The sequence below is a fragment of the Brassica rapa genome, chromosome A10 (genome assembly GCF_000309985.2).
Source record: "Brassica rapa cultivar Chiifu-401-42 chromosome A10, CAAS_Brap_v3.01, whole genome shotgun sequence".
Lineage (NCBI taxonomy): Eukaryota > Viridiplantae > Streptophyta > Magnoliopsida > Brassicales > Brassicaceae > Brassica > Brassica rapa.
This window is the reverse complement of record NC_024804.2, coordinates 2,402,175-2,428,164: the sequence shown is the minus strand read 5'-3', so window position 1 is coordinate 2,428,164 and position 25,990 is coordinate 2,402,175. Positions and strand designations below refer to the sequence as shown.

Below are 25,990 nucleotides of genomic sequence, written 5' to 3'. Positions count from 1 at the left end.
TTGTATTGTTTATAGATTTTTAAAAAATTAAAGCATATAATAAATTTTAAAATTCTTAAAATAATTTAAATTTGTTATCTAAATGACTACATCTGAACCGAATCCTCAAAGATCTGAACCGAACACGAAATCCCAAACAAACCCGAACGCCCAACCCTAATCACTATTATATATCTTATATGTATCATCATAGGTCACAAAATATGTGTTATCATATAATTAATCGTATTTTATGCGTACCATCAAATAAGGAATCTTATAAATAATAATATTTTATACGTACAATCATATAAATAATCACATATATTATATTTTTAAATTTTAATGTGAAATATAAAAACCATAATTTAAGTTGGTGTTTGAAATTGAGCTTTGTAATTGTATTTTTCTTATATATATTGAAAATATTTTTATAATGGTTATTGAAAAATATGTTAGTAAAAAATCAATTTTTAAATATATGTATATTTTTGAATTAATTTTTGATATAAATCAATTTTAAATTATTATTTTGATTTGAATATGTATATCAAATAACATAAGTCCATGGACTTCCAATTTGTTTTTATATTATAAGCTCATTATTTTTTTTTCCTAACTTACTGCTATTCATGTTTACAAACAACGTTATATTTATTTTTTTACTATTGTATATGTTTCTTAACAGATACTAAAGATACTTCTACAAGATAGATATATACAAATAAGGTAATATTTGTAGGGATACCTTTTGGTCACAAATTTGTAGGGATACCCTTTAAATGTTTGTTTGGTCTCGTCATTTCTACGTTCCGCATTTTCCGGGAGTTGAAATCCAGACCTTTTTCTGTAGATATTGCATTGTTTAGAATTTGAACTCTAGACCTGAATGTAGAAACCTTTAAACTTTGACTATTAGGCCACAGTGCTTCCTAGTAAACATTGCGTCTGATATCAGAAAATATTATAGGCCAAAAGCCTAAAGTTCTATGATCGATTAGAAAAGGAATGATGGTATATTTATGTACTCTCACAAATTATCAAGAAAATTAAAAATACATCTACGAATAAATATAAAATAGAAACCTACACCACCATGCTAGTAAGTACGCGCCACATTGGATGTCCCTTTCTTCATTCAGAATCTAAGTTTTGACGGATCTTAATATATATTTTTGGGACATAGATGTTATGAACTTTAACGAATAGAAAAGTATTTAATTATATTATTGTGGACTCATAATAACAAATAAATAATTGTTATAGTAGTTGCAAGATCAACAGTGCTTCGTAAAGAAGGCAACTAATGAAATCTTTTTGTGTTTAAACTAATACAAATTTATCATTTCTATTCAGCTGGTTCTTTGTTTTGACAAAAATATACTTTTAACTAATAAAAAATAAAGGGATTCCTTTTCGGATTTTTTTCCCGTAGCAATTTAAATCCCTGAAGGGTTATACAAAAAAAATTGATTTTTTTTTTGTCAGAGCTTAAATTGAAAATGGTAACAAGTTTTAACATATTTGTAGCAAATGTGTGATAGTAATAGCTTTATTCTAATTAAAATGATGAACTAGTAATAAATATCAAATATGTTTAGTAATCCATTTTCATACTGAAATCTGTGTCAGAATTTGCACACTTCTTTGTCACACAGCCATAAGTTTGCTACTCCCTTTGTTTCATTTTATTTGGTTTGTAAGGTTTTGGCATAATAATTAAGAAAATACAAAATTATTAAATTTACCTATTTTACATCAAAACATCATTGAATTAAAAAAATTCAACCAATAGACATCATATTACGTAATACAAATAATTGTAAAAGGTAAATAGCTTTAAATTGAAAAAAAAAAAAAAAACTAAAACACTACTTATAGTGAAACAGAAAGAGTACTAAAATCTCTTGACTACCGGATAATTTTCTAGTTCCTTCATGAGTAAACTCGATGTTTCTGAGTTGTTCAGTTTTAATTAGTTTCACGGCATGCATTTCAACTAAATATGACAATCAGAAAACGATGAAAACGAAAAGAGTAATAAATATATAGATGATACATAATTCATTCAAATGCATCGATCATCCGTGTGAAGCCCTACGTATTTGCTGCTGCGAAAATTTACTATGTCAAAATGAATAAGTACTATGTCTAAATGAATAAGTACTCTCTTTTGTTTTCGCTCAAGCACAAAAAAGAACCAGAGCAACAAATGCTAGATAAGAGAAAAAAAAAACCCTAAGATAAACAGTGGATCAATCATCGGATCAAACCGCGGAATATAAAAAAGATTTAGGGATCTTCACAAGTCAACAAACTAGCTGTGATCCCTAATTAGTACCCTACCGGCTACTCAATTAGTGATTTCGTACCCCATTTTCTACAGCCATGTTAATTACAAAGTCATCACCAAAAGAAGTGTTGACCGTTAAAGCCTCCTTGGTAATTCTGTTTTTTTTTTTCGTTAATCGGGAATTATTTCAACTTGTACCTGATGACATCATTCAAAACATCTCGGTTTAGTGCACAAGAAGACACGATATATCGAAAATTAGTCTTTGTCATTATGAAACATGCTTTGGGGTTTTCTTTGTGGTTTTTATTTTCCAGATTCTTTTCTTAAATAGACTCGTGGCTTTAGGTTTGGATGTACATATGTATCTCCAATGTTTAGGGGGGCTTTATTTTCTCATTTCTCGTGCTCATCATGACGAATGTTTTGCTATGCCTTGACGATCTTTCCCGGACATTCATAGAGTTTCGTTTAAGATGCATGCATATTGTTCCAAAATGTCTTTCCTATGTGAAACAAACCTTGTCCTAATATAAATCTGTTAAAACTTATTTTCTTTCATATAAATTCAGTTTCTTAAACTAATTTTATATTACTCTTCAACAATAAAATGCATCATTGAGTAGGGTCAACATGTTAGATGTGACAAAACTAAAAATGGGAGTAGCAAATTAAGCTATAAGTTTTCCACTGAATTCTAGCTAGTGGAATTGCATTACCTCTCTAGATCTTGAGATTAGTATCTGTATTTTAATCCAAAAAACTGATAGAACATAAATAACAAGAAGAGGCATGAAACGAAAATAGCCATGTACATTATCGTTCAGAAAAAAAAATTCGAAAATTAATATAACGTAATCCAGTAATTTCTCAAAAACATAAAATAAAATAAAAAGAAATACAAACATGACAAATAGTAAGGAATTTTTAAAAGTAAATCCTTTGTTTACGCATTGTGCTGGAAATCTATACTATTATTTGCGAAGTAAATTTTGACAACGAAGCTCTCACATTAAAAGTTAGCACGGTTAATATTGTTTATATCTTTAATGAATAAATTAAATAAATTAGATAAAAATAAAAAATGAATTTACTGTTTATTTGATTAGATAAGTGCTTATAATTAATAAAAATAAAAATTATCTATAATTTAAAAATATATTTAAAATAAAAAGATAATTCATGTATATATTGTGTTGTTATGCAAAAATATATATTTTAATAAAATGGTTAAAAGTTTAAAAACAGAAAATACATAACTAAATATTAAGTAAAATTATTAATTCTATATAATTGAAAGAGAATATCAAGTGATCTCTAAGATTTATATATTATTTATTAATAATGAAGATAGTGCACAAAGGAATTTTAAAAATTTCTAATACATAATAAGAATTTTCAATGAAAACATAAATAATAATTTAAAATTATTTTTTAATTAGTAATATATGTATTAATAAGTAGTTATAAAATCTCTATGCCCGCACGTGCGGGAAATAATTATTAACCTAAGATATGAGAAATAAGTACTAATCAAAACACCATGTATATATATACTGATTACTGAATACATATGCAAACAATATTAGGTTTTGCATATGAAAAACTATACATGTACTACAAATGTTTTTTACCTAGCTATCTTTAAAAAAAAAGACCCAAAATTTTTACCTCCGATCAATATCTAGACCTAAAATATATTACAGTACATCATATGATTGGATACAGACCCAATTAGATACGCCGCTTTGGTCGCTGCGTTTCTTAACCGCAACGCTCGACGTTGTCCTTTAGGGAACATCATCTCACTTGTTTTGTTGAAAAAACTGCTGCCAAAATTGTCTTCTGCAACCGTAGACTTCGAGCTTCTCGGACGGTTCACTAGACTGATGTAAGTGTCGAGGTCGTGGACGCAAGAAATGTTTTGAACGTCGAAGAAATCGAGCGTGAGTTCGACTCCCACGTGAGTGTAGCAAGAGCAGCTCCAAGGAAGCTCGTAAACGCCACCTAACGCCCTAAAATTCTCGTTGAACAAGAAGCCAGGGAGTTTCGTGATGGGATCATTTACATTCGTGATCCTCAAGACCTTGACTCCTAGCTCCTCACATCTTTTCTTAAATCCCAAGTTACCAACCCTTGGCCCCGCGAACGAAAAGACAGTCACTGGAACATCTTTTTCGCCTCTTCTCTTGTTCAAGCCGAGTTCTGCTATGTCGTAAGCTAGAAGGTGAGCTAGAGAACTCCCCATACTATGTCCCGCAAGGGTTATGCTCATGTCCTCGCCTTTGTGCTTGTTGACAAGCCTCGAGATCTCGGAGAGAAGCTGCTCACGGCAGCTTTCTAGCCCGAACTTGCTTTCACTCTCAGAGGATGTGTATAAACTCAAGAAGCCAGATTCAACTTTGACGTCAGGACGAGGGTTATGAGGGTCAAGCCTAGCTGGAGTCAAGGAGCTCATTAGGTTAGCCATCCACTCAGGGTTGGTCACGGTCCCACGAAATGTCACCACAATATCTCTCCTCCCCAAACGTTTCACCGAGTCATCAGAGGAAACCGCTACGTACCCTATCCAACGTGCGCGATTAGGCTCGTTCTGGATAGGGTTGATGTTGATGTCTGGCGTGGCGTAGATGTACTTGGTGACTTCGTAGCCATCAGGGTCATGGATTCCGGATTCTTTAAGCAGACTTTTCTTGCCATACTTGCAGTTCAAGTAACGTTTGGAGTTAGGGTTTAGATCAAAACCTTTGTAAGAAGCGGAGAGTAAGTTCCCGTAGCGAGTGATCTCTTGTTGGAGAATAGGGCTTAAAGGGTCAATTAGATTCTCCCAGTTATTGCTTCCTTGTATCTCTCTCCATACTCTAGACAACGGCAGAGATGATGTTGGTGGTGCGCGAGGAAGATGAGCCACCATAGAAGAAGAAGAAGGAGGAGAGAGTTGAGAAGAAGATGGAATCGGAGGGGCCATTATAGAAGAAGAGATTACAAGCTTTTTATTAAAGGTTTTGTCTGAGAGAGAGATGTGGCCAAGATTGTGTTTCTGTTGAGGAATTTTTTCTCCAATAAGAAATGGAGAGTAGTTAGGGCTTTGAGTGAATATGTTGGTCGCCATTAATGGAGGCCACTATGTTAGAGAGAGAGAGATGTTGGTTCAAGTATAAAAGGAGAGACAACAAGTGAGATGCATATTTATAGAGCAAAAATGTGAATGGAGATTTTGAGGAGAGAGAAAAAGCAAAACTTGTTCGGCGAGTATTGACTGAGAAATTAAATATTCAAAAGGTTATCGTTGGTACAAAAGTTTTAATAAAAGTGTTGGGAGGCAAGAATTAATTATTTATGTGGTCGGTTCCGGTTAGTTAACATTTTTCTATTAATCTTATAATCTCTGTTCATGCCTCATGCTTCTCTTATATATACTCTGACTACTCGGTGTCTGAATACAAACAAAAATAGAACAAATAACAATACTTTTAACTAGGTACTCTATAATGATTTAGGGGGTTGTGGTCGGAGAACTTTATAACTGTGAGTTTTATACAATGGATATAAAAATTGTGACATTTGATTCTTATTTTCTTTTGTTGGAAAAAAATCTACACCTTTTTTAGAGCGTACAACAATCGTTTTAGGGGAAAAAGGAAAGAGAATGTTTTACCAAAAAAGAAGAAGAGAATGAATGAGTTTATTTGGAACAAAATTAGTGAATGATCGGGGTAACTTTTGCTATGGTTTGATTAAATTTAAAAATGCCTTTGGGATTGGAGAATGTTTATACAGTACAGAAAATAATAATTGTACTTAACAATAGCAACTACATTAGGTAATTTTACTAATCAACTTAGATTCAGGGTGTATATCGTGGTGATTATAATCTTAAAATATACTATATCATAGTACTGGACAAAGTGTGAGCTATATTTAAATTGAAGAATTACATATTTCTGTATTGGAAATAAAAAATATACAAAAATTGTGCGTTGAAGTGTCCTTGACATCGCCCCCATGACTCACCATATTATATGAAAATTGTAGATCCAACGCCGATAACTGGTGACTATTATTTGTTGCCAAAAAAAAAAAACTGGTGACTATTTATAATTACTTTAAAATTATAATTTTTGCATAACGCATATGACTGGTTTCTATTTATAATTATCTAAAAAATAGAACTTTTTGTTTTAAAAATATGCAGAAACAAAGTAAGCTAAACTTATAAAAAAAAAAACAAGGTAAAATAACGAGAGAAAGAAAACAAGAGAGTAAATGGCAAGAAAGAAATGTCAAGTGGGGTTTTCTATGTTGCTTCCTAAAGTCAAAATCCTAACGCTGTCTGTTCTTCGGGTTATCGTTTTTACTTTTTCCTTTTGGATTTTTTTTCCCAGAAGTTTGAAACTGATATATGTTTGTTTTTTAAAGTTAGATAAATCTTTTGTTTCTTTCATACTAATGAAATTCATTCATTTACAGTGATCGTAGTTCAATAATATCATTTTATATGTAACAGTCGGTAAATGATCGATTTTAGTGGAATAGATTTAGCTATTAATAATACGACGATGAATTGTCATAAAATTTTCTAACTTTGTAAAGTTCTAGTTGTTTAAAGAAAGAGAAATTCGTGTGACCGAAAGTGAAACATGTCAGAAATAGTTTCTCTCTTTTTTTTACTGGTCACTGTAGAGTTAGTTTTTTGTTGAACTAAATGAATAAAAATGAGTTGCCGAAAGTGAAATATACCAGAAATGCTCTCTCTCCTTTTTGAGTAACAGAAATACTATCTTCATTTAGAACTAAAATGTAATTTTATTATTGTAATTCATTTTCAATTAACATTAAAATATACTCCATCCGTTCCGGAAAGTAAAATTTTTTAGATTTTTTTTGTTCTACAAAAATAGATTTTCTATATTGTTAAGGTACCTTTTTATACTTTTGAGGAATATTAATTGAAAATATTTGAATTGATTAAATTTCATTGGTAGAAAATTATTGGAAAGTGTATAATAAAATACTAAAAAATAAAGTAAATTATAAATATTTATTAAATTCTTAATAAGGGTGTATACTTTAGAAAATTTTACTTTCGAAAATGGAGGAAATATTGTTTAACAAGAAAGTTTAGTCTCTTTGGGTGTCGAATCAGTTTTGATAGTTTTCTAAAGGGCAAAAACATGCATTTTTGTCGGATCGACTTAAACCTGGGAGCAACGACTCGACTTTCTAAAAAGAATATTGTTACATTGAAATATCCAGTTACATGGAAAATGAACAGGTTTTTGTTATATATGTTGAACTATGTATGAAAGTTCATCTGAATTACTTCTTTTTTTTTAGTTTAAAAAAAGTAATTCAGATGAACCTGATCAATATATGGAAGGATATTTATGTTATATTTTGAGCTATTTTTACCGCATAAAAATAAGTTATAGAGCTATTTGCGTTTTTTGCTCAAACATATACAATTATTTGTTACTTTTGATATGTAACGAAACATATGTTTGAGAAAAATGCCGCATATCTGCCATTGTCTTGATCATTTGTCACCTATTGGCTGTAACCACCATCTCACCGGCTGCCACATACCTGCCATTGATTGCCTTGCTGATATAAACAACTTATATTACTTAAATATAGATTCAAGCTTCTGATTTTTTTGTTACAATGTAACTGTTAATGTAGCTCATGGCCAATCTATTACGCTTTAATTTTCTAATGGTAGCCATAAAAGAATCTATAGAAGTATTTGCAATAGCTTTGGAAGTTGGAATCACTTTCTATGATCTATTATTATCTATTGTTACTTTCTATTGAACGACGCATTTTAATCTTCAGCAACTAAATTACATACGGGTTATATGACCTAGTGAGTGAAGTAGTTGAAAAGAGGAAAAGAATCTATTGCTGCACTACGTAACATGTTTTCATTTCAGAAATTATAGTTGACATAACCAACACACACAACTCTGACACATATTTTTAGGGTTGTACGTGTGAAAGTAAGTGTGTATAGCCAAATCCAATATCCAAGAAAAAATAGAAAAGAAAATTAAACACGTACGTACCACGGTATATATTGAGGACTTCAGCCAGCTAACGTAATAATGATTTTAAAACAATATATTGTAAATATTGACATTTTGTAAGCGAGGTTGACTTATCTTTTACTTTTACGAGCGAAGTTGACATAACATTTTATCAAAAACAAAAGAAGAAGAATGAATGGAAAAATACGAGCCAATTAAAAAAAAAACAAGAAAGAGTGTTTTTGGGCACTAACCAAGGAAGATTTTACGCGGCAAGGAAATGAGTTTGACTAAACTTTGGGAAGTGAGGAGAGAGAGACTGAAAAGCTACAGCTGAAGTTTTTCAGTTTTGCTTTGTTCCTTATTTGACTTCTTCCTGCGTACGTGTAAGTTGTAACTCTAGATCTCTATCTACTTCTTCATTTTTTCAGCTTTATTTTAGTTAACTTTTTTCCTTTACTATTCAAAAGCCAATTAAATACACAGACATATATACATTTATAAAGTCGTTATAACAAAACTACTACACTACAAACGTTGTTTTTATTTCATTCAGATTGTTGACAAAAAATGTGAAATGGAAAGAATTATGATGTTTTTATAGTTTAGTAATAAATGGTTTAAGTTTTAATTAATTGACTAGATTTTGATCCGTGCTTTCAAAGCGCGGAATTATTTTTGAAACATTCCAAATTTATTTGATATAAATTTGTATTTTTATTGTATCTACACTTAGATATTACAAATGAAACATTATATTCAATGTTTTGAAACCCGACCCGACCCGTAGTTAAATTGCTAAATTCAGTGGTTCATATGTAATCCATTTTAGTTAAAAAAAACTGTTATTTAAAAATTCTATAAAACCCGTAATAACCACTAAAACCCGAGATCTGGTTATTGGTTGAACTGATAGATGACCCAATATGTAATCCGGTTTGATTTATTATTATATTTTGAGTATTGTAATATATATTCATGAACGTTCAGATGAATAGTAAATATATTATGAAATTGATATTCTAATTTTAATACAATTTTAGTCCAACTAAAATTCCATCTTGTTAATGGATTAATATTTGAGTGGATGCATACTAAAAATAAAATAGATTTGAGCATCAATAATGTGTATACGTCTATTACAAATTAATGATTTACACTTGCAAAAAAAATATAATTGTTTATTTAGTTAGTTTACTTTTGTTATTCACATATTATTAAATACTTTTTGATGTTTTGTCTATGGCTTATTTAAATTTAAAATTTAATTTCATTATTCGCATTAGAAATGTAAATATTTATTATTTTAATTTGGATATATGTTTTTAATATGTTTAGTTCTTAATTTTTATAATATATATATATATTTTTATTTTTAAAAAATTAAAATATTGACTCTTACTCTCTGGCTTCGATTTATGTTAATGACTTAATGTAATGTTTTATGATATATTTGTGTTAATATATTTGATATATATATTACATGTTTGTTTGAGTAACCCGTAAAAAATATAATTATTAAACTATCAATAGTAACATGTTTCATCATATAATTACTGTTAATATTTATTTTATGATATATATTTATATATTTTTAATACTCTAACTATAAGAATTATATTTTTATGTATTTGGTGAGAGTTTTGAACAATTTGTTTTTTGTTTTTGCATTTGGATTAATATATAGTTGTATATATACGAATGAATAGATATATATATATATATACAATTATTTATTACATTAATAACTAAAATATAATTGAGTAGTTATTTGAATTTTGAATTAATATAAATTAAATTCATTAGTTTAAAAAATAATAGATTAGTTAGTTAGTTCCTTAATTTTAGGTATGATGTATATTTAACAATTAAATTAGATATGAGTAGAAATAATAGGAAATATAATTGAATATAATGGTCCAACCTAGACTATTTGTAAGTAGATAAATATTGATTCTGTTTTAATAGTATTGATGATTGAACTAAATATTATTTGGTATTACAATTACTCAAGAAGTAAAAGCGTATTATATTACAAGTTATATATATTCGAAATAGTAATAGTATGTTTGAAACAAAAATTTAAAAGTGTGGTCCTTAATAGAGCTGAGCACAAATGCTTGATACTCGGTTTGTACTCGCTACTTGACTCGGTTTGGTTTGAAAAAACAAGTATTTGCTCCAATCAAGTCGATTAACAAGTAAGCGGATTTTATTACTCGCAAGTACAAGTTAAGTATCAAATTCATTTTAATTTTAACTATTTGGTTTGTTACATAGTATATTACTTGTTATCCTTTACTTATTTAGTTATTTGTTATATATATTTGGTTTATTAAATACTTAATATATATTTCATTATTTAATTAAAATTTATGTATTTTATGAGTGGCTACAATTACTTGTTACTTGCCTATGTTCACTACTTGGTTGGCTGGTACTTGATCTTTAAAATCGAATACTTGTTTTGACCAAGATGTGTATCAAGTAGTCTATTTAAACTACTTGCAAATACATACAAATACAAAATCATAAGATAAAATTAATTATTTGGTTTATTATTCATTTTTTAGTTGAACAAAGATACATTTTCCTAAATTATAGTAAAACAACTCGTTTATATTTCAATGTTTATAAGTGAATCAAACATAAATGATATATTTATATAAGAATTTTGGAATTTTTCTTTTTTAGTTTAATCTATTTATGAATGACTAAAAAACAGGAAAAACAATGACAAAATAAAAACAAAGACATATTATTTATATATAATAAATTTATTTACTTTTAAATTTCAACTAATTATCAAATAATTTACCAAAAATTATCAAATAATTTGTAAAAAATTTACAAGTAACAATTAATAAAACAAGACAAGTAACTACCAAGTCCATCAATTTTTCGCAAGTACTTAAAATTATAAATACTCGTTTTTAACAAATCAAATACAAGTCCAAAATTTTAATACTTGTACAAGCCAAGCCGAGTACTAAGTATACCGAAAATACCAAGTACTCGGCTTGTGGCCACTCCTAGTCCTTAAAGGATTTTCCATATTATATATGTTTGCCAAACTAGATGTTTTGACTCTTGGATTTAATAGATTAGATATATAACTTTTTAATATCAAGGGGAAAAGGCAAATCTAAGGACGGAGTAAATCCACGATCCACTCAGCGTAAAAGCTCGAGTCAAAGATATTCTTTTTGCACCATGATGAATGTATACACTTTATAGTGTTTAATTTGTCATTACTGCGATTCGTTATTCATCAACTACTATTTTATTATACTCGTAAAAGAAGTACGTATGCTATATTATTGAGAAGTAACATATGCATTATATTAAAATTGATTAATTAAGACAGATCAACAATCTTAGTTTTGTTTATTTTTTTTTCTCTTACAATCAAATAATAGTTTCATTGGAATGATGTAAAACAACCATAAAATGTAGTGAATAGCTATTTCATGAAACATCTTTTGCTGATTTTTCGTGTTAGACCATATTAACACCATCAACTTCGTTCTCAATTTTAATTTCGGAAGGAAAACATACGTGAGACTTGACCAGCCATCTTGAAATATATAAAATAGTTCGATGGAAGACTGTCGAAAGAAATTCAAAAATAACTTTCTGTTATTAAGAGGAGAGAAGAGACTCCTTTAGTCCAAATCCCCAGCTTCAATGGATCTACCCAGCAGCTTCTCTTCTTTCAACTTTCAATATAGTGCAAAACGAATAACTATCTCAAACGATCCCCCCAATAACACTATAAGATTATGATTTTTCAAGAGCATCCTAACCAACTTGAGTTGCTACCTTTTTCTTTTTATAGTCACCAACATTGTCTGTTTTCGAATTTGAGAAGTTTTGACAAGAAAAAAGAATCTTGTCAAATATGAATTTCTATATTAATAGTCTAAACAAAACTTCTTTTTGAATATTACTTTGAATGTATCATAGCAGCCAGAATTGGTTCGAGGGTTATCCATCTTTGCCTTACTTTAAGAAATTAAGAGACAAGTCTGCTCTTCAAGGAAGCTGCAGTGAGGCTTCTTGGATTTGATTCTAAATCAAAGCTATAATTATTTCAAAGCTTCTTGCTGCACAAGTAACTAAAAAACCTAAATTTTAAAATAATTCTATAATAACGACTAGTAGCCGACAATACTAAAGGAATCTATTACTGCAAACTGTCCTAACCAGTCAAGTGTTAAATCACTTCACGTACCATCTAAATATTAACCATTTTATTTTAGTGGCCTTTGCCAAAAATAGAAATAACTAATTCCATTATGAAGGTAAATGACATTGTTCATTCAGTAATGTTGTTTGAATGTTTGGTTAGGAAAACATATATGCACATTCTGCTGTTATTTAATCGAAACATCTTTCATGTCTTGTGTCATACTATGTCAGATCACTAGTCAGGTCGCAGTAGAGATTGCGAGATTCTAAAACCTTCTGCATTGCGTGTCTGCATCTGCATTGAAACAACAAAAAAAAATCCCGAAAGCTAAGATTCAGAGAGCTTCACCTTAAAATAAAATAAAAATAGACGTTATGGATAAAGAGGAGAGTAGTTACCTCCAGGGAAGATGATCAAGGAACATTGATGGAGAAACCATAATTTCTTTGAAGCTCTCTCTGTTTGCAACATAAGCTTTGTAACCATCTGGCACATCACATATCGGCCACCCTCGCCATATAGGCACGCTCATGTTGTTTCCTTCGTGTACAATATGGATGACTAAACCAGGCAAGAACATCTCCGGAGCTTCATCATCAACATCATCTACTCTTGTTTGAACTGTTCCTATAAACTGAGAGACAGGACTATCTGTTGAGACCGCCGTCTCGTGGAACGGATTAATGAATTCCTCATCATGTTGCCTCATTTCTGCTACTGCTTCTTCTTGTGAATCGTCAACTGACAAAAACAAAAAGACAAGAAGAGAAGCAAATCTTTCTTGATGGAAAAACTATAAGTTAAAGAGTTATCATCAGACTTAGAGATAAAAGTTGTTACCAACTACTATTGATGGTATAGCTTCTCCTGTAGTTTGTTCTTGGACATCATTTTGTCTGTGCCGTTTGCTAGCAGACAAGAACCGGCGTGCGAGTCTGAAAATGAGTGCTGTGTCAGCTTTAGGGTCTTGAGACAGGACTTTGATTGCTGCTACTTGTAGTCGGCGGATTGATCCATACGAAAGGCGTGATGAGAATTCATTATCGAGTACAATGCTGTTTGAGTATTAACATAAATGACTTAATGTAAACTAATTAAAGTCATCAAGATTCAATAAAAAAAATCTAACCTTGTAACAAATTCAGAACATGCCTCTGCCACATCTTGATCTACACATGGGAGGGGACCGTAGGCATATACATATAGGTCAGGGAATCTGCAACGAAGCTATACGCCAACAAGAGTCAGACATAAAAGATGAGTTAAGGTAATGTACTGTAATATTTTGTGAAGTGAAAACATACTCTAATTCCTAATAAGGAGGCAATAGCACCTCCTAAGGAGTGCCCAACGATGCGAATGCTGTAGCCAGCACACTCGCCTCCATCACCAATCAACGAGGACAGGAAGCCACTAGATCCTGACTCTGCATTCTCCATTTATATATATAGCTTTAGAGAAAGCTTGTGTGACAAGTTATGAACATTTTTACATTATAACCTAAACTCTTACCTCCAGGGTCTCCTTCTATTTGCGTAAATAGATCTCTCGCAGCTTCTACTATTCCCGAATGCCCGTAGTGTGTACGAGAAGAATCCATAACACGAATGCGACTACAACATAAACACACATGAAAACGGCAGAAAGGGAGAATCATTACCACTGATTAGGTGCAGAAGAAACGAGTAGAGAAATAGAGACTAACTTTGCTAGGCCGTCCAAGTCTTCAGGAGTTAGTGAACAAGCACGACCTAAACCATCAGTTATGAGGTCTTCAGCCGTCTCAGTTCCTCTAACAGCAATTACAACACATCTTAGATAATGTAAGACTACAACGAAGTATGTTGCTTTACACTTCTCCTGAAATAAAAGTAAAAATTACACGAATAGATGAGAAACTGTTGCATTGAAGCCACAAGATACCAAACAACTTCAAATAGTTGTTTTCCACTTTTTCGATTCACTGTATTCCCCCGAACCCGAAACCACAATATATAATATAAGTTTCATCCCAGCGGTCACTCGAAATGTGGACCTCTAACACAATGGTTAGATTCCTCTCCCGTTAACAAACTCTGGTCATACAAGATCTTTCTGACACAACACTGCTATGAATCCCATCTTCATTATTGGTATTAGAACATAGGATTAAATGAAAAAAAAAAACTTACACTACAGATTCGACCTCGGCGAAGAACATGAGCAGGAAAATCTATAAACTTAAGGAAGGCAGCTGCATGACCTCTCCACCAATTATCACCATCAAGTTTAGGCCTCCTGAAAGGAAACTTATTACATTAATATCATACAAAGTTTTCTATCTCATTATCAGACAAGTGAGAAAAACTTATAGAAACGAGCTAACCAGGTATATAATATACCATTTACGGCTCCAAGGTGTTAAGATCCCTTGCCTACAGACCCATGTGCATAAAAACAAGGCAGGGTTTCTCCCAACATCAAGCAGTGGCCCCTGCATAATGCCACCACACACGCAGGTTAAGAAACATCTACCAAACTTAAAGAATAGCTTTGGAGTATGTGTAGTTCAAAAAATACAGTATATGCAGCTTCTGCAAATTTATGAAACGTAGCAGCCTCCTGAAGATGAAACGCTGGAGCTTCCATACAGTCCTCATCGTATGATTCAGGAAACTGGCTATTGTTCTGCAACAGAGCAAGGCCTGACAATAGACAAAAGACTAGATAAAAAAAGGTTCATAAACTAATAGAAACTAGAGACAAGAGTTTCAGATCTTTAACCTGCCAAAAACTCCAAATGGCCAGTGCCTGATGCTCTATATGAAACAAGATCACCCAAAAGTCTTGCAACTGAACACACTTCATCTTCCTCGATAACACCCCTGGAAGCAGACAGAGACATATCAAATTTGCCAAGAGTCTGAAGAAGAAATAAGTTCTTTCTGAATAACGTACATATATTCACGGCGTCCAAGACAGCACAAAACTTCACGAATCCCATGGTCAAACACCTCCTGGTAATGAGCTTTCCATGCATCATCTTGAGTTGCGTAGAAAGACCGCCATTGCAATATATCTGATCCCGTGAAGCATTGAGCCAACGCAACGACGCAAACTGTGATCAAGAAGGAAGCCTGCAGCCTTTGCTTCCACCCACGAGTCTCTGGAGATAGCCCTGAGCACAAAAAGTTACTAAAGAGATTTTAAATCAAGAATAACTACAAAGAACTCAAATGTAAATTTTGTGACATAAGTTTTACCTAAAACGCAATGTCTTGGCATGCCATCAGGGGAAACGAATGTGGAGACACGGAACATAAGGTAAGTTGCACCAAGAAACTGCAGTAGAGTTATTACCATTGCAAACCGAGTCCACCAAAGCCATGTCTTATACTTCATCTGCAGATCCATAGTCATTAACACACTAAACTAAATGTATACTCACTATCCTAAATATCTATGGACCTCTAGAGTCACATGACATTCAAACAGGGCCGGTCCTGGGCATAGACCTGGTAATCTTTGGCCTATGACTTCCAATTTTTTTTTGAAAAATATTACGTAAATATAAATTTCCAATTTTTTTTTTAATTATTGAAATCATAACAAAATCGTCAAAGTTTCTAAAATCTCGGGACCGGCCATGCATTCAAAGACTTTGATTGTTTAACACGACACCTTTCTATCGAGGCTGATCTGAGTAGGAGAATCCATAATGGTGATAGCCATGAGTTCCTGTGTAGTGGCGACCTTAACCATGGAGGCTAGTTTGACGCATGCGGCTAAACAGACGGCATAGAGGGGGAATAGTTGAGCGGGGCTGTCGCAGTTTGAGTTGGAAACGAGAGTCAGAACACAGCCGGAGACAATGACGGCCAAATTGGCAATGGCGAGAACCAGTATCGTTCTCCTGACTCTCTTCAACCTCGTAATCCACATTGATCGTTTGATGTTTGTGTGTTCTTGTTCCGTTGGTTGTTGTCGGAGATTAGGTCAATGTCTCGACGGGCATGAAAGCACGAAGAGACATCTCCGAGACAAATCCGCACTTGGATGACGATTTTTGTTTCAGATATGTTTTCAGACAAAACAATTTGATCTTTTTGCTGACAAGATACCAGCTGGAAACTAATGTCCGTACGAAATATAAATAAATACTTTTTTTTAAACTATAGTTACTTCATTCCTACGTTACATGATGAAGATTGGGTTGTGGTACGTTACGATGAGAAAAAAAAACGATTTAAAGATATAACTACTTTTTTGGATATACATATAGAAAGAAAGTTAGAATGTGAAACAGAGCAAAGTCTCTGTCATGTCCCAAAAAAAAGGAACGTAAAAGGATTTGATTCTATTTCTAAAAGAAAACAAAAAAAGTAAAGCAACAGTTGTTTTGGAATTCTAGAGAAGCTTTTTGAAGAGGCTGAAGAGATGGGATTGAGATTATGTATCTTTTTCAACGAGAACCTCGTACAAGTTGCTCAAGAACCTGCAAAAACAGAACATTCCAAACAAACAAAAAAGACAAAACCATTTAAGCTAAGAAAACCGAAATCCTTAAATGTTCATAGCTCTAGATCATTGTTTGGATGATCCTGTGGAAACTACATTTCATGACAAGTTGCTTGAGTCTATCTATTTCCGAGAGAGGCTAACTTAGCAAACCACAAAGGGACGCACGCAATGAACTTAAGGCAGTAACCTAAGCTCTGAATGTTCGTTCGGAAAGCAAAAGGAAGGAGACAAGGGAAGTATTGACGAGGATTGCTTACCATGAGAGGATACTGAATCATCCATCCAACAAAAGGAATCTGGGACAGGAACATCTTTACCGTTGACCAAAATCCGCTGCAAATGATAAAAACATGTGACGTTAGTTTAGACCAAGTAAACGTAGTTGTATGAAGAAATCGATAAGAAACTAGAAACAAATGGTCTCACCCGAATAGGACAATGCAACCATATGTCTCAAGGATAATGCCTATTATTGGCCAACGTACAAATATAAGAAAGAGTCCAAGCACGAAACAGACTGTGCCCTGCAACAAGGTACCCCCCAAAAAGGAATTGATCACTACAAGAACTGTTAAACAAAGATTAGCCTTAGTACTTCTATGCATACCTTCAAGTTGTTAACGTTGGTGAATAGTCTCCAAGTTGACTGCCAACCAAGTAAAAGCCCAACACCTATCAACCAAAACAACTGACACACAACAACACTAAGCCAAATCAGATTCAAATGTTGGAATGGCTCCTAAGATACAGAATGGGAGAGAATTCTCACGTTTCCAAGAGCGAGCAAACCTCTGTCAAAGTACAAGATGACACCAAGAAACGAAAATGATAAACCAAAGCCAATCAGGCCTAACCCAACTTCTGCAACCAACAAAAAAAAGAAAAAGAATCAAGAAATGGATGTCATAAGACAGAAAAAATGAATCTAAGAGTTTTCAAGTTTGTGCATTCTGTAACTGACTCAAATCACAACTAAGAGAGATATATAATCTTAGCTAAAGAGTTACACATAACGCTTACAACTAGCTGAAAAAAAACAAATTAAGTTGAGAGAAAGTATTTTTACTCTTTTGCTCAGTTAGTTCATACGCCATCTTGGTAACTCCACTTTAAGATCTGTTTGCCAGAGGAAACATCATAAACAAGCTTGAACAAATTTTACTTTTAAGGTAAAAACAGAGCTTAGAAGAATATAGTAGTAACATCAAGTCACAAGCTTTATATCTACAAACAATGTCCAAAAAGGATAATGTAGACTTTTGTCTCATCATGTTATCGAGAACAGGTTAAAAGATTCAAACTTTTTTCTTGTCTAATAGAGTACTGATCCTTAAAATCTGATTACTCTAAACCCTTAAAAAAAGTAGCTACCTTTGATAAAACTTAGAACAGTAAAGCTGGTGAAAGGTCGAGATCATCCAAACCCATCAAGGATCGGTTTTTGCAAATGAAGCAAAGGGATTCGAATCCTTCGAGCTAGATTCTCGGATTCGAAACAGAGAGGGGTAAAGAGATTTACCGTAGTGAGTCGGTGAATGCAAAGAGAAGCGAGAGAGGCTCTGCCGATTCTTTTTTGATAGCTTCCGACGAGAAAAGACGACGACGACGACCGCTTTCTTTACAATATGCTGCTTCTTATTAAATTGTATTTTATTTATACCCCTTTAGTTTTTCTTGTTTTCGGAATTACCCCTATAGTTTATATTTGAATCAAAATCAATCGTCGCCTAAATAGCGATGGACTTGACTGAACAGAAATAATCAAAATTAAAATTAGTTACATGAGATGTCTTTCTTTGTTCAGAGCCAATGTTTGTTTAACATTTTAGTTTATACTCTACATTAGTGCATTTGAACATTTTGTTGGTTCATTAGGCATTCAAAGCTTAACATATGATTGAATGAATTTCATGGAAATAATTGTTAAATGAGTAAAAAAAATAGACAAGTTGAAACTGAGCTACAAGACTACAATAGATAAGAAACACAAAAAGGGCTTAGGATTGCTGGAAGAGTTAATATATGAGGGCATTGCAATAAAAACAGGCAATCTTCTTTATTATGAGGAAATAAACAAACGAATAATATCTCCGGAAGGGATTTGATGCAAGATTGGAATATTTCAAAATGTAGAAGACTACCCCTAAAATTATAAAGTAATAAAGTACTGGAAAAATGAAATTAGAAGTTTAACAAGACTGGAAAGGAATATTCCAATCCGAGGCTTCAAACTTAGAGAACTATTTAAAGATATGGGCTATATTGTATGAAATTAAACATAACATCAATAAGAAAGCTTAAGAGAGTTGGTCGTAAAAGAATGGAAGGAAAGTTGATGAAGATAGGACCAGTAGGGAAGCATGATGCTAGAAGCACAACAATTGTTAACTGGGATGAAGGAAGTCACAATGGCATCCTCTCTCAGATCTTTATATCTCATAATGCCTCAGGAATCATGTCTATTCAGTTCCAGTTCGTGGTAGACGGAAAGTTTGTTTTATCCGACTGTCACGGTCCAGGTTTGGGCAACATGTTTGACGTTGTAAGTCTGATTTTTACTCTTCTTTTTCTCCATCACAATATTTATTTACAAACTAAACGCTAAGAACAACCAAGATGAAACATCTTGGATTAGGGATTCACTTTATTATAAGAAGATTTATTTCATAAACCTTTTACAAAACAAACAAATAATTATCGTCAAACTTGCATTGTTTTAGCTAATATGTGATACTAGATCACAAGAGACACATGATAAGTTTTTTTTATTTTTGAAGTAGTTACCCACATGATAGAGTATAGAATATATATATGGTTAATTAGTACGAGTATATAACAGATTGATCCATGATCATGGTTATAAGTTTAGAACTCAAACATGTGATTTTGGATCCTGCAGATAGAGCTGACCTATCCGCACGAGTTCATAATTGGAATAAGTGGAGAGTGTTACAAATACGAAGGTAGCAATCCTCACATAAGATCTCTCAAATTCACTACCAACACTAGTGAATACGGTCCTTTTGGTACCTCCAGTTCCAGCAACGAAAAATTCTCGTTTAAACTCGGGAGATCTCCTCAGCTTGGCGGTTTCCATGGGACTTACGATGCATCCGGACTACAGTACATCGGTTTTTACCTCAGGCCTAAAACAGTTCAACCCAAAATAGATAAAAGCAATGCAAAAGTACTGGAGTCAAAGATTGTCTTGGGCTAATAATATTTTTTTACTGAATGTTCACTATGAACAAACGATAATCAAAATTATACATGAATACATATGAAAATGTCGCTATAAATAAATAAATTAATGTATGGTTCCATGCATGAGGAATATAGTGTTTTAATTGAGAAACAGTATATGATCAACGATAACTAATGAGCCGTACAAAGTAGCGCATGTTGTTGCTGCTACACTCTGTGGAATGTGAGTGTGATCGTACGTTAAATCATTCACCAGAATATCGATCATTTTATTTTGGGTTATTAGTAATTAAACCCCTCAACTAAAGATGAATCGTAAATAAAACCCCCTAACTAAAAATCTTGTGAAATAAACCCTCAACTTTAATTCCGTTAACATATGTTACTCTCCGTCTAAAAAACCGTGACGGAGGGTGACATACGTTAACAGTTTATAAGTTGAGGGTTTATAATGTTAAAAACTTAGTTGAGGTTTTTTTTTAAGATTCAAAAACAGTTGAGAGGTTTTTTCACTAAAAGTCATTAATTTTTTTAAAATCTTTATTATCATTTATATATTGTTTTAGTTTGATTTATAAACCTTTAAAACTAATTTATAAATTTTAATACATAACTTTATTATAAAATTAATTTATAGATCCTAAATTAATAATTTTAAACACTACTTACAGCTTAATATAACTTCAAAATATTAAATTATTTGATATTTGGTAATAGTGATATAAGAAAATTTGTGTGTTTATATTGTCATTGTCAACTATCAAATAATTTAATTTTTCTAAGTTATATTAAGTCTTAAAAATTGTGGAGGATAATTCATCCACGAAGTCAATCTTTCTATTTAGAGTTAGGACACACTTTTTCTTATTTTCATGATTTTCCGTCATCTGGCTCATACTTTCCCCATATCCCAAAAAATAATGCATGATTATTTTTATTCCAATACATTATATTTTTGTTTGTTTTCTTGATCAATAGAAATATATTTGATATATTATTATTGTATTGCAATATATGTTTCAGTAGTATCACGAATAATGTTAAATTATTTTATCCTAAAAAGTATCAGAATCTGTAAAAACTTATAAAATAATTGTGAAACCGTATTAATCATATGTAAAAGTATTAAAATGTTTATGAAGTTTTATAAATCGGTTATAAAGTAATGTATTAAAATTTATAAATTAGTTTTAAAGACTTATAAATCAATCTAAAACAATATATAAATGATAATAAAGATTTAAAAATTTAATGATTTTTGTGAAAAAACCCCTCAACTATTTTTCAATCGTAAAAAAACCCATCAACTAAGTTTTCAACATTATAAACCCTCAACTTACAAACCGTTAACGTATGTCACCCTCCGTCACGGTTTTTTAGACGGAGGGTAACATATGTTAACGGAATTGAAGTTGAGGGTTTATTTCACAGGATTTTTAGTTGAAGATTTATTTTACAATTCATCTTTAGTTGAGGGGTTTAATTACTAAAAACCCTTTTATTTTTCATTACGTTACTCTTTGTTTCGCGTTAGTTCATGAATCTCAAACTAATTCTTGATTTTAATTTATTGTTATTTTATATTTCAATAAATTATAAGTGTTAATGTCACATAATTAAGTTCAAAGTTTATATTATTATATATTTTATCTAATTAAATGTTAATAACGAAGAACATGAAATTATTAATTTCCAAGAAGTTTATGTTTGATTTAGAAGAATTTAGAATAAAATAAATTCATTTTTGTTATAAAATAAATTATAAGTGTACTCTCATATTCAAAATAAAAAAAAAATACTAACATAACTATTCAAAGTATGAGAAAGTGATTTGTTGTTCAAAATCTATTTTTTCTATAATGCTTACAAGCCCTTTTATAGAAAAATAATGAGAATCACAAATTTCATTCTTCAACATAAAAATAAAACTTTCATAGTGCACTAATGAAAACTTTAATTCTTGTCAATTAGTATGTGAATTTATTTCACATTTTGACCAAGAAATTAAAGAGTAAAATTATTATTGTTTTGACCAATTCAAACAAAATAATATACTTTAAAATGAGTTTTTTTTTTATTTTATCAATATAAAATAATAACATATATTTGATTTAAGTTAATGAACATAAAGTTCAACTAACAAATCAAAACCCAAATCCAAGATCAAATATCTAATGTATTTATTTGCTACTTTATACAAGATTTTCAAATCACACACATATTAGACTTCCATTTCTCATTCAAATAAAACTTCATTTTTGACATATGAATACATTATTCATAATGTTCAAAAAATATTATTCATAATGTTCAAAAAATAGTTCCAACAAGATGCCATGCAATGATCTTCATTTGCCTATCTTCTTTTTTTCTTCAATATTAACTTTGACATAACTGTCTGCAGATTGAGTTGAACCATCCGGCTGAGTACATTTCTGGAATCAGTGGTCTATATCACACCTCTGGCGATTCTTATAATATCGCACAGCTCACATTCACCACCAACATCAAGGAGGTACGGTCCCTTCGGTCTAGCCAGCCAAGGCTTGTACACATTGAGCTCAGAGAGAAGTTTTTCATTTAGGCTTGGAGAGTCTCCTCAATTTGGTGGTTTTCGTGGAACCTATTACTCCTGGTCTTTTATCTATCGGTGCCCATTTTAATCCTAAAACAATGTCATCACCCAACTCTGACTCAGAGATTTCAAAGGAAAGATAAAGCTTTCAAAAATTTAATTTTTCTAAAACTCTACATAAGTCCCCGAGTAAGGGTATGCATTAAGCATTTAAATAAATAACAGCCATTGCCAACCATAAGCTGTTCTAAAAACATGTTTATGTTTATATATGTGTCTGTCTAAAATCATAAAAATAATTGTTATTCTTCATTAGACTTTAAGAGAAAGATATTCTTAGTAGGTTGTGGGGCGTCTGAAGCGGTCATCTAAAGGGTGATTGAGACTTGACATTCAAAGCTGGAGATGGAGGACCTTTCACTGACGCCCATATATCAGCTCCGTTGCTTTGAGCAACTCCAGCTGTAGACTCCATTGGAACAAGACATAATCCTCTGTTGCTCAGGCTATACTGCTCTATCTCCACCTAGTTATAAAGAAAATATTTTGTGGAAGGTATTCGAGCTCTCAGAACACAGTGAACAAAAGTATAATATGTTCAAGATTCAAGTGCATGCTCACCAGCGTAGCAGTGGACACTGTTTGCAGATACGGAGCGCTTAGAACCTGTTCAAAAAGAACATGAAAACTCAGATGTTATAACCATGCTGGGCAATGGTATTTGACGGGTGAAGAGAAGAATACAGACCTTGACTTGCTCGTGAAGAAACTCTATGTAGTGCACCGCGTCTAGAAGAACTGACGCAGTGTCGGTCTGTGGCATTTTTGTCAAAAGTAGATTTAGAGAAAAGAGATGAAAACTCATGATTTTCTAATCAGAGAAAGTTACCTTTCCGTAAGGGGAAACTATCTGTTGAAGAGCCGAGATACGTTCTCCAACTTTGTCCTTCCTCTCCTGTTTAACCATAAAGAGAAGGAAAGGTTCACTAACTCTGCACTCTTTGGTCTAATAAGCCAAAAGATGGAAAGACTAATTTAAGCAGTACCTTGGAAGAGAGATCAGACTTGTGGCGTTTGATGTTGCTTTCTTCGAGAGAGCAGACGACATTCCTCTTATTCTCCATCATCATTCCGGCGTTACTAGAAAAATCCATCCCCCTTTGTCAATGAGGAAAACATCAAGAAATGAGAATTGACATGATGTACGACGTTACCATCCTAATGCAATTTTATAGAGACCAAGACGATTGATTACAAAGATCTATGAATGTTTTTGGACCAACCAATGCATTGGGAGACAGGACATGGATTAAGAATATTAAACCAAGACAAAAGGTACATTCATTGGTCAACGAAGTAGGCGAGGAGTTGACATCAGCTTAAGCATTATTTTAAGGATTCATTAGCAAAACTATTTTAGCATGATTAACCCCGGTCTCGGATTCTTAACTCATGATTTGATATTTTTTTTTATTTTTTGTTACACTTTTCGGCTAAGAGACGGCTCTTATATCTCTTATTTAAGAGACGGTTCTTAATTTTTCTTAAAAACTAAGAATCGTCTCTTACCCGAAGATAAAAACCCAGTTAAAGATTAGGGTTAATCATGGCTCAAACAGAATATCTTATCATAACTTACTAAAACTATTTTCCGTATACTTACTTACTGACAAGAACATCTTATATGCATGAATCACTTGCGTCCCTAACAAACAAGAGAAACCCCACACAGAATTCTCCATGGATTATAGGAGAATTATTGAATTAACTTAAAACTATAAGTTAACTTACTCCATTACAATAAAAACTATATGAGTAGAACATTTAACACTATCAAAGATGGGAACATTTTTGATCAGGAGAATTATCTAAACGATAATCAAAACCTAATCCGACTGAAATTAATAGAACCAAGAACAAGAGAGAGTAGTTAAACCAGAAATGGAGAAACCAAACAGAGCAACAGAAGAAAGAACTAAGGAAACAGAGCGAAAGAAGTTGAAAAACAGAGGAGAGGGAAAGAGAGAGAGAGAGAGAAACTCACAAATTGGCAGAGGAAACTCATAAAAAGCTTTGTTTTTGTCCTTACAGGTTCTTGACAACACAACACCCGATAAGACACATAAATATTTCTTTCTCTTTTGAGTTTTCTCAGTCTAACTGGTATGATGGTATTTAGTATATACTCCAGTCTTTTCCTTCGTTAATGGCGTTCATGATCGTGCTGTAACGCGAAATCAGTTATTGATGAAGAGCTCAGGCTTGAGCGAAAAATGACCTCGTTTCTTTAGAAAAAGAGAGAGATAGAGAAGAAGAAGAAACTGTGTCTTTGATTCTGTGAATGCTAAAACCAAACGAAAGAAATATAGAAAGGAACTGCTTTCTATATGTCTTTTTCCTCTCAACATTTTTGTGGGGGCAAGTAATGACATTTTGTCGGCAAATATAACGTATTTAGATTACATATTGGATTTTCTCAGCTACACCATGTTTAGTATAATATGGTGCAAACCATCCAAAGTTTAGAATTGTGTCGAAACCTACACGATGTATATGATAAATATATGCCACATATACGACAATAAAAATATGGTGCCAACATCATAACGAGGTTTAATTGATTTTAGTTAAAATAATTGGGGTCAGCTCGTACTTAAGTAAAGTTAAACTCCAATTAACAAAACCCGACCCGAACCAAACGAAAAACCCGACCCAGACTTAACCATTTCCCCCAAATCGTTTTCATTTAGAAATTTAGGGTTCCAAACAAGAAAAAATTGGAAATTTCGAAAAGAGAGTGAAAGATTCGTCAGAGACAAAGATAGATTGCAGAGACAGAGAGAGAGAGATCGATTCAGTTTCGGCGAAATCGAATCCGGATGTGGTAATTGAAGAAATAAGGCGACAATGAGGTAAGAACACTTGCATGCTTTCATTTGCCTTGCCCTTTCCCTTATTGCTCCATCTTCCACCAAATTCCATCTCTCTTTCTCTCTGTTTTGAACGATGAACCCTAAATTTCTAAATGAAATCGATTTGGAGGAGGAAATGGTTAAGTCTGGGTCGGGTTTTTCGTTTGGTTCAGGTCGGGTTTTGTTAATTGGAGTTTAACTTTACTTAATTACGAGCTGACCCCAATTATTTTAACTAAAATCAATTAAACCTCGTTATGATGTTGGTACCATATTTTTATTAACGTCATATATGTGGCATGTATTTAT

At 32.2% G+C, this 25,990-nt stretch overlaps 5 protein-coding genes across 8 annotated transcripts; 1 reads left to right on the top strand and 4 right to left on the bottom strand.

Moving 5' to 3' along the window:
* Positions 1-473: 473 nt before the first annotated feature.
* LOC103844094 (galactolipase DONGLE, chloroplastic) lies at positions 474-9,440 on the bottom strand. Its single transcript, XM_033282580.1, has one exon. The coding sequence runs from the start codon at positions 5,382-5,384 to the stop codon at positions 3,963-3,965; it is 1,422 nt and encodes a 473-aa protein (XP_033138471.1). The 5' UTR covers positions 5,385-9,440; the 3' UTR covers positions 474-3,962.
* Positions 9,441-10,580: 1,140 nt separating this feature from the next.
* LOC103844095 (sn1-specific diacylglycerol lipase beta) lies at positions 10,581-16,466 on the bottom strand. Of its 2 annotated transcripts, XM_009120868.3 has the most exons (14): positions 16,151-16,466; positions 15,733-15,871; positions 15,428-15,647; positions 15,254-15,354; positions 15,050-15,174; positions 14,872-14,963; positions 14,662-14,767; positions 14,196-14,350; positions 14,003-14,103; positions 13,795-13,916; positions 13,620-13,717; positions 13,331-13,545; positions 12,889-13,231; positions 10,581-12,784 (listed from the first exon to the last, which is right to left on the bottom strand). In XM_009120868.3, the coding sequence occupies exons 1-14, from the start codon at positions 16,409-16,411 to the stop codon at positions 12,712-12,714; spliced, it is 2,151 nt and encodes a 716-aa protein (XP_009119116.2). In that variant the 5' UTR covers positions 16,412-16,466; the 3' UTR covers positions 10,581-12,711. The 2 variants fall into 2 exon arrangements, with proteins under 2 accessions (XP_009119116.2, XP_018510718.2); XM_018655202.2 differs by lacking the exon at positions 10,581-12,784 and having other exon boundaries at positions 12,987-13,545; positions 13,620-13,659.
* A 232-nt stretch (positions 16,467-16,698) lies between these two features.
* On the bottom strand, positions 16,699-18,704 carry LOC103844096 (vesicle transport protein GOT1). 2 transcript variants are annotated; one of them, XM_009120869.3, is made up of 7 exons: positions 18,510-18,704; positions 18,057-18,106; positions 17,760-17,851; positions 17,598-17,678; positions 17,417-17,514; positions 17,248-17,323; positions 16,699-16,964 (listed from the first exon to the last, which is right to left on the bottom strand). In XM_009120869.3, exons 2-7 carry the CDS (start codon positions 18,082-18,084, stop codon positions 16,932-16,934), a joined length of 408 nt encoding a protein of 135 aa, XP_009119117.1. In that variant the 5' UTR covers positions 18,085-18,106; positions 18,510-18,704; the 3' UTR covers positions 16,699-16,931. The 2 variants fall into 2 exon arrangements, with proteins under 2 accessions (XP_009119117.1, XP_009119118.1); XM_009120870.3 differs by lacking the exon at positions 18,510-18,704 and adding an exon at positions 18,362-18,503.
* A 312-nt stretch (positions 18,705-19,016) lies between these two features.
* On the top strand, positions 19,017-20,347 carry LOC103844097 (protein RESTRICTED TEV MOVEMENT 1). The gene is made up of 2 exons (XM_009120871.3): positions 19,017-19,532; positions 19,890-20,347. Exons 1-2 carry the CDS (start codon positions 19,257-19,259, stop codon positions 20,205-20,207), a joined length of 594 nt encoding a protein of 197 aa, XP_009119119.2. The 5' UTR covers positions 19,017-19,256; the 3' UTR covers positions 20,208-20,347.
* Positions 20,348-20,780: 433 nt separating this feature from the next.
* On the bottom strand, positions 20,781-25,381 carry LOC103844099 (transcription factor bHLH153). 2 transcript variants are annotated; one of them, XM_033281490.1, is made up of 7 exons: positions 24,814-25,381; positions 23,816-23,927; positions 23,659-23,724; positions 23,518-23,583; positions 23,391-23,435; positions 23,184-23,295; positions 20,781-22,859 (listed from the first exon to the last, which is right to left on the bottom strand). In XM_033281490.1, exons 2-7 carry the CDS (start codon positions 23,921-23,923, stop codon positions 22,771-22,773), a joined length of 486 nt encoding a protein of 161 aa, XP_033137381.1. In that variant the 5' UTR covers positions 23,924-23,927; positions 24,814-25,381; the 3' UTR covers positions 20,781-22,770. The 2 variants fall into 2 exon arrangements, with proteins under 2 accessions (XP_033137381.1, XP_009119120.1); XM_009120872.3 differs by lacking the exon at positions 20,781-22,859 and having other exon boundaries at positions 22,910-23,295; positions 24,814-25,091.
* Between the last annotated feature and the right edge of the window lie 609 nt (positions 25,382-25,990).

Bases quoted from the DNA above. Each gene is read 5' to 3' on its own strand.
- LOC103844094 (XM_033282580.1), bottom strand. From the start codon at position 5,384: ATGGCGACCAACATATTCACTCAAAGCCCTAACTACTCTCCATTTCTT.
- LOC103844095 (XM_009120868.3), bottom strand. From the start codon at position 16,411: ATGTGGATTACGAGGTTGAAGAGAGTCAGGAGAACGATACTGGTTCTC. The intron at 15,355-15,427 runs GTACGTTATTCA...GTCTGCTTCCAG, and splicing joins CTTGGACGCCGTGAATATAT to GGGTGTTATCGAGGAAGATG. The intron at 14,351-14,661 runs GTAAGTTTTTTT...CTTTTATTTCAG, and splicing joins GCCGAGGTCGAATCTGTAGT to GAGAAGTGTAAAGCAACATA.
- LOC103844096 (XM_009120869.3), bottom strand. From the start codon at position 18,084: ATGGCGTATGAACTAACTGAGCAAAAGA. The intron at 17,852-18,056 runs GTAAAAATACTT...TGTTGGTTGCAG, and splicing joins TGAACTAACTGAGCAAAAGA to AAGTTGGGTTAGGCCTGATT. The intron at 16,965-17,247 runs GTAAGCAATCCT...CTGTTTTTGCAG, and splicing joins TGATTCAGTATCCTCTCATG to GTTCTTGAGCAACTTGTACG.
- LOC103844097 (XM_009120871.3), top strand. From the start codon at position 19,257: ATGAAATTAAACATAACATCAATAAGAAAGCTTAAGAGAGTTGGTCGT. The intron at 19,533-19,889 runs GTAAGTCTGATT...TGGATCCTGCAG, and splicing joins TGGGCAACATGTTTGACGTT to ATAGAGCTGACCTATCCGCA.
- LOC103844099 (XM_033281490.1), bottom strand. From the start codon at position 23,923: ATGGATTTTTCTAGTAACGCCGGAATGATGATGGAGAATAAGAGGAAT. The intron at 23,584-23,658 runs GTAACTTTCTCT...AAAATGCCACAG, and splicing joins TAGTTTCCCCTTACGGAAAG to ACCGACACTGCGTCAGTTCT. The intron at 22,860-23,183 runs GTCCTCCATCTC...ACATTGTTTTAG, and splicing joins TATATGGGCGTCAGTGAAAG to GATTAAAATGGGCACCGATA.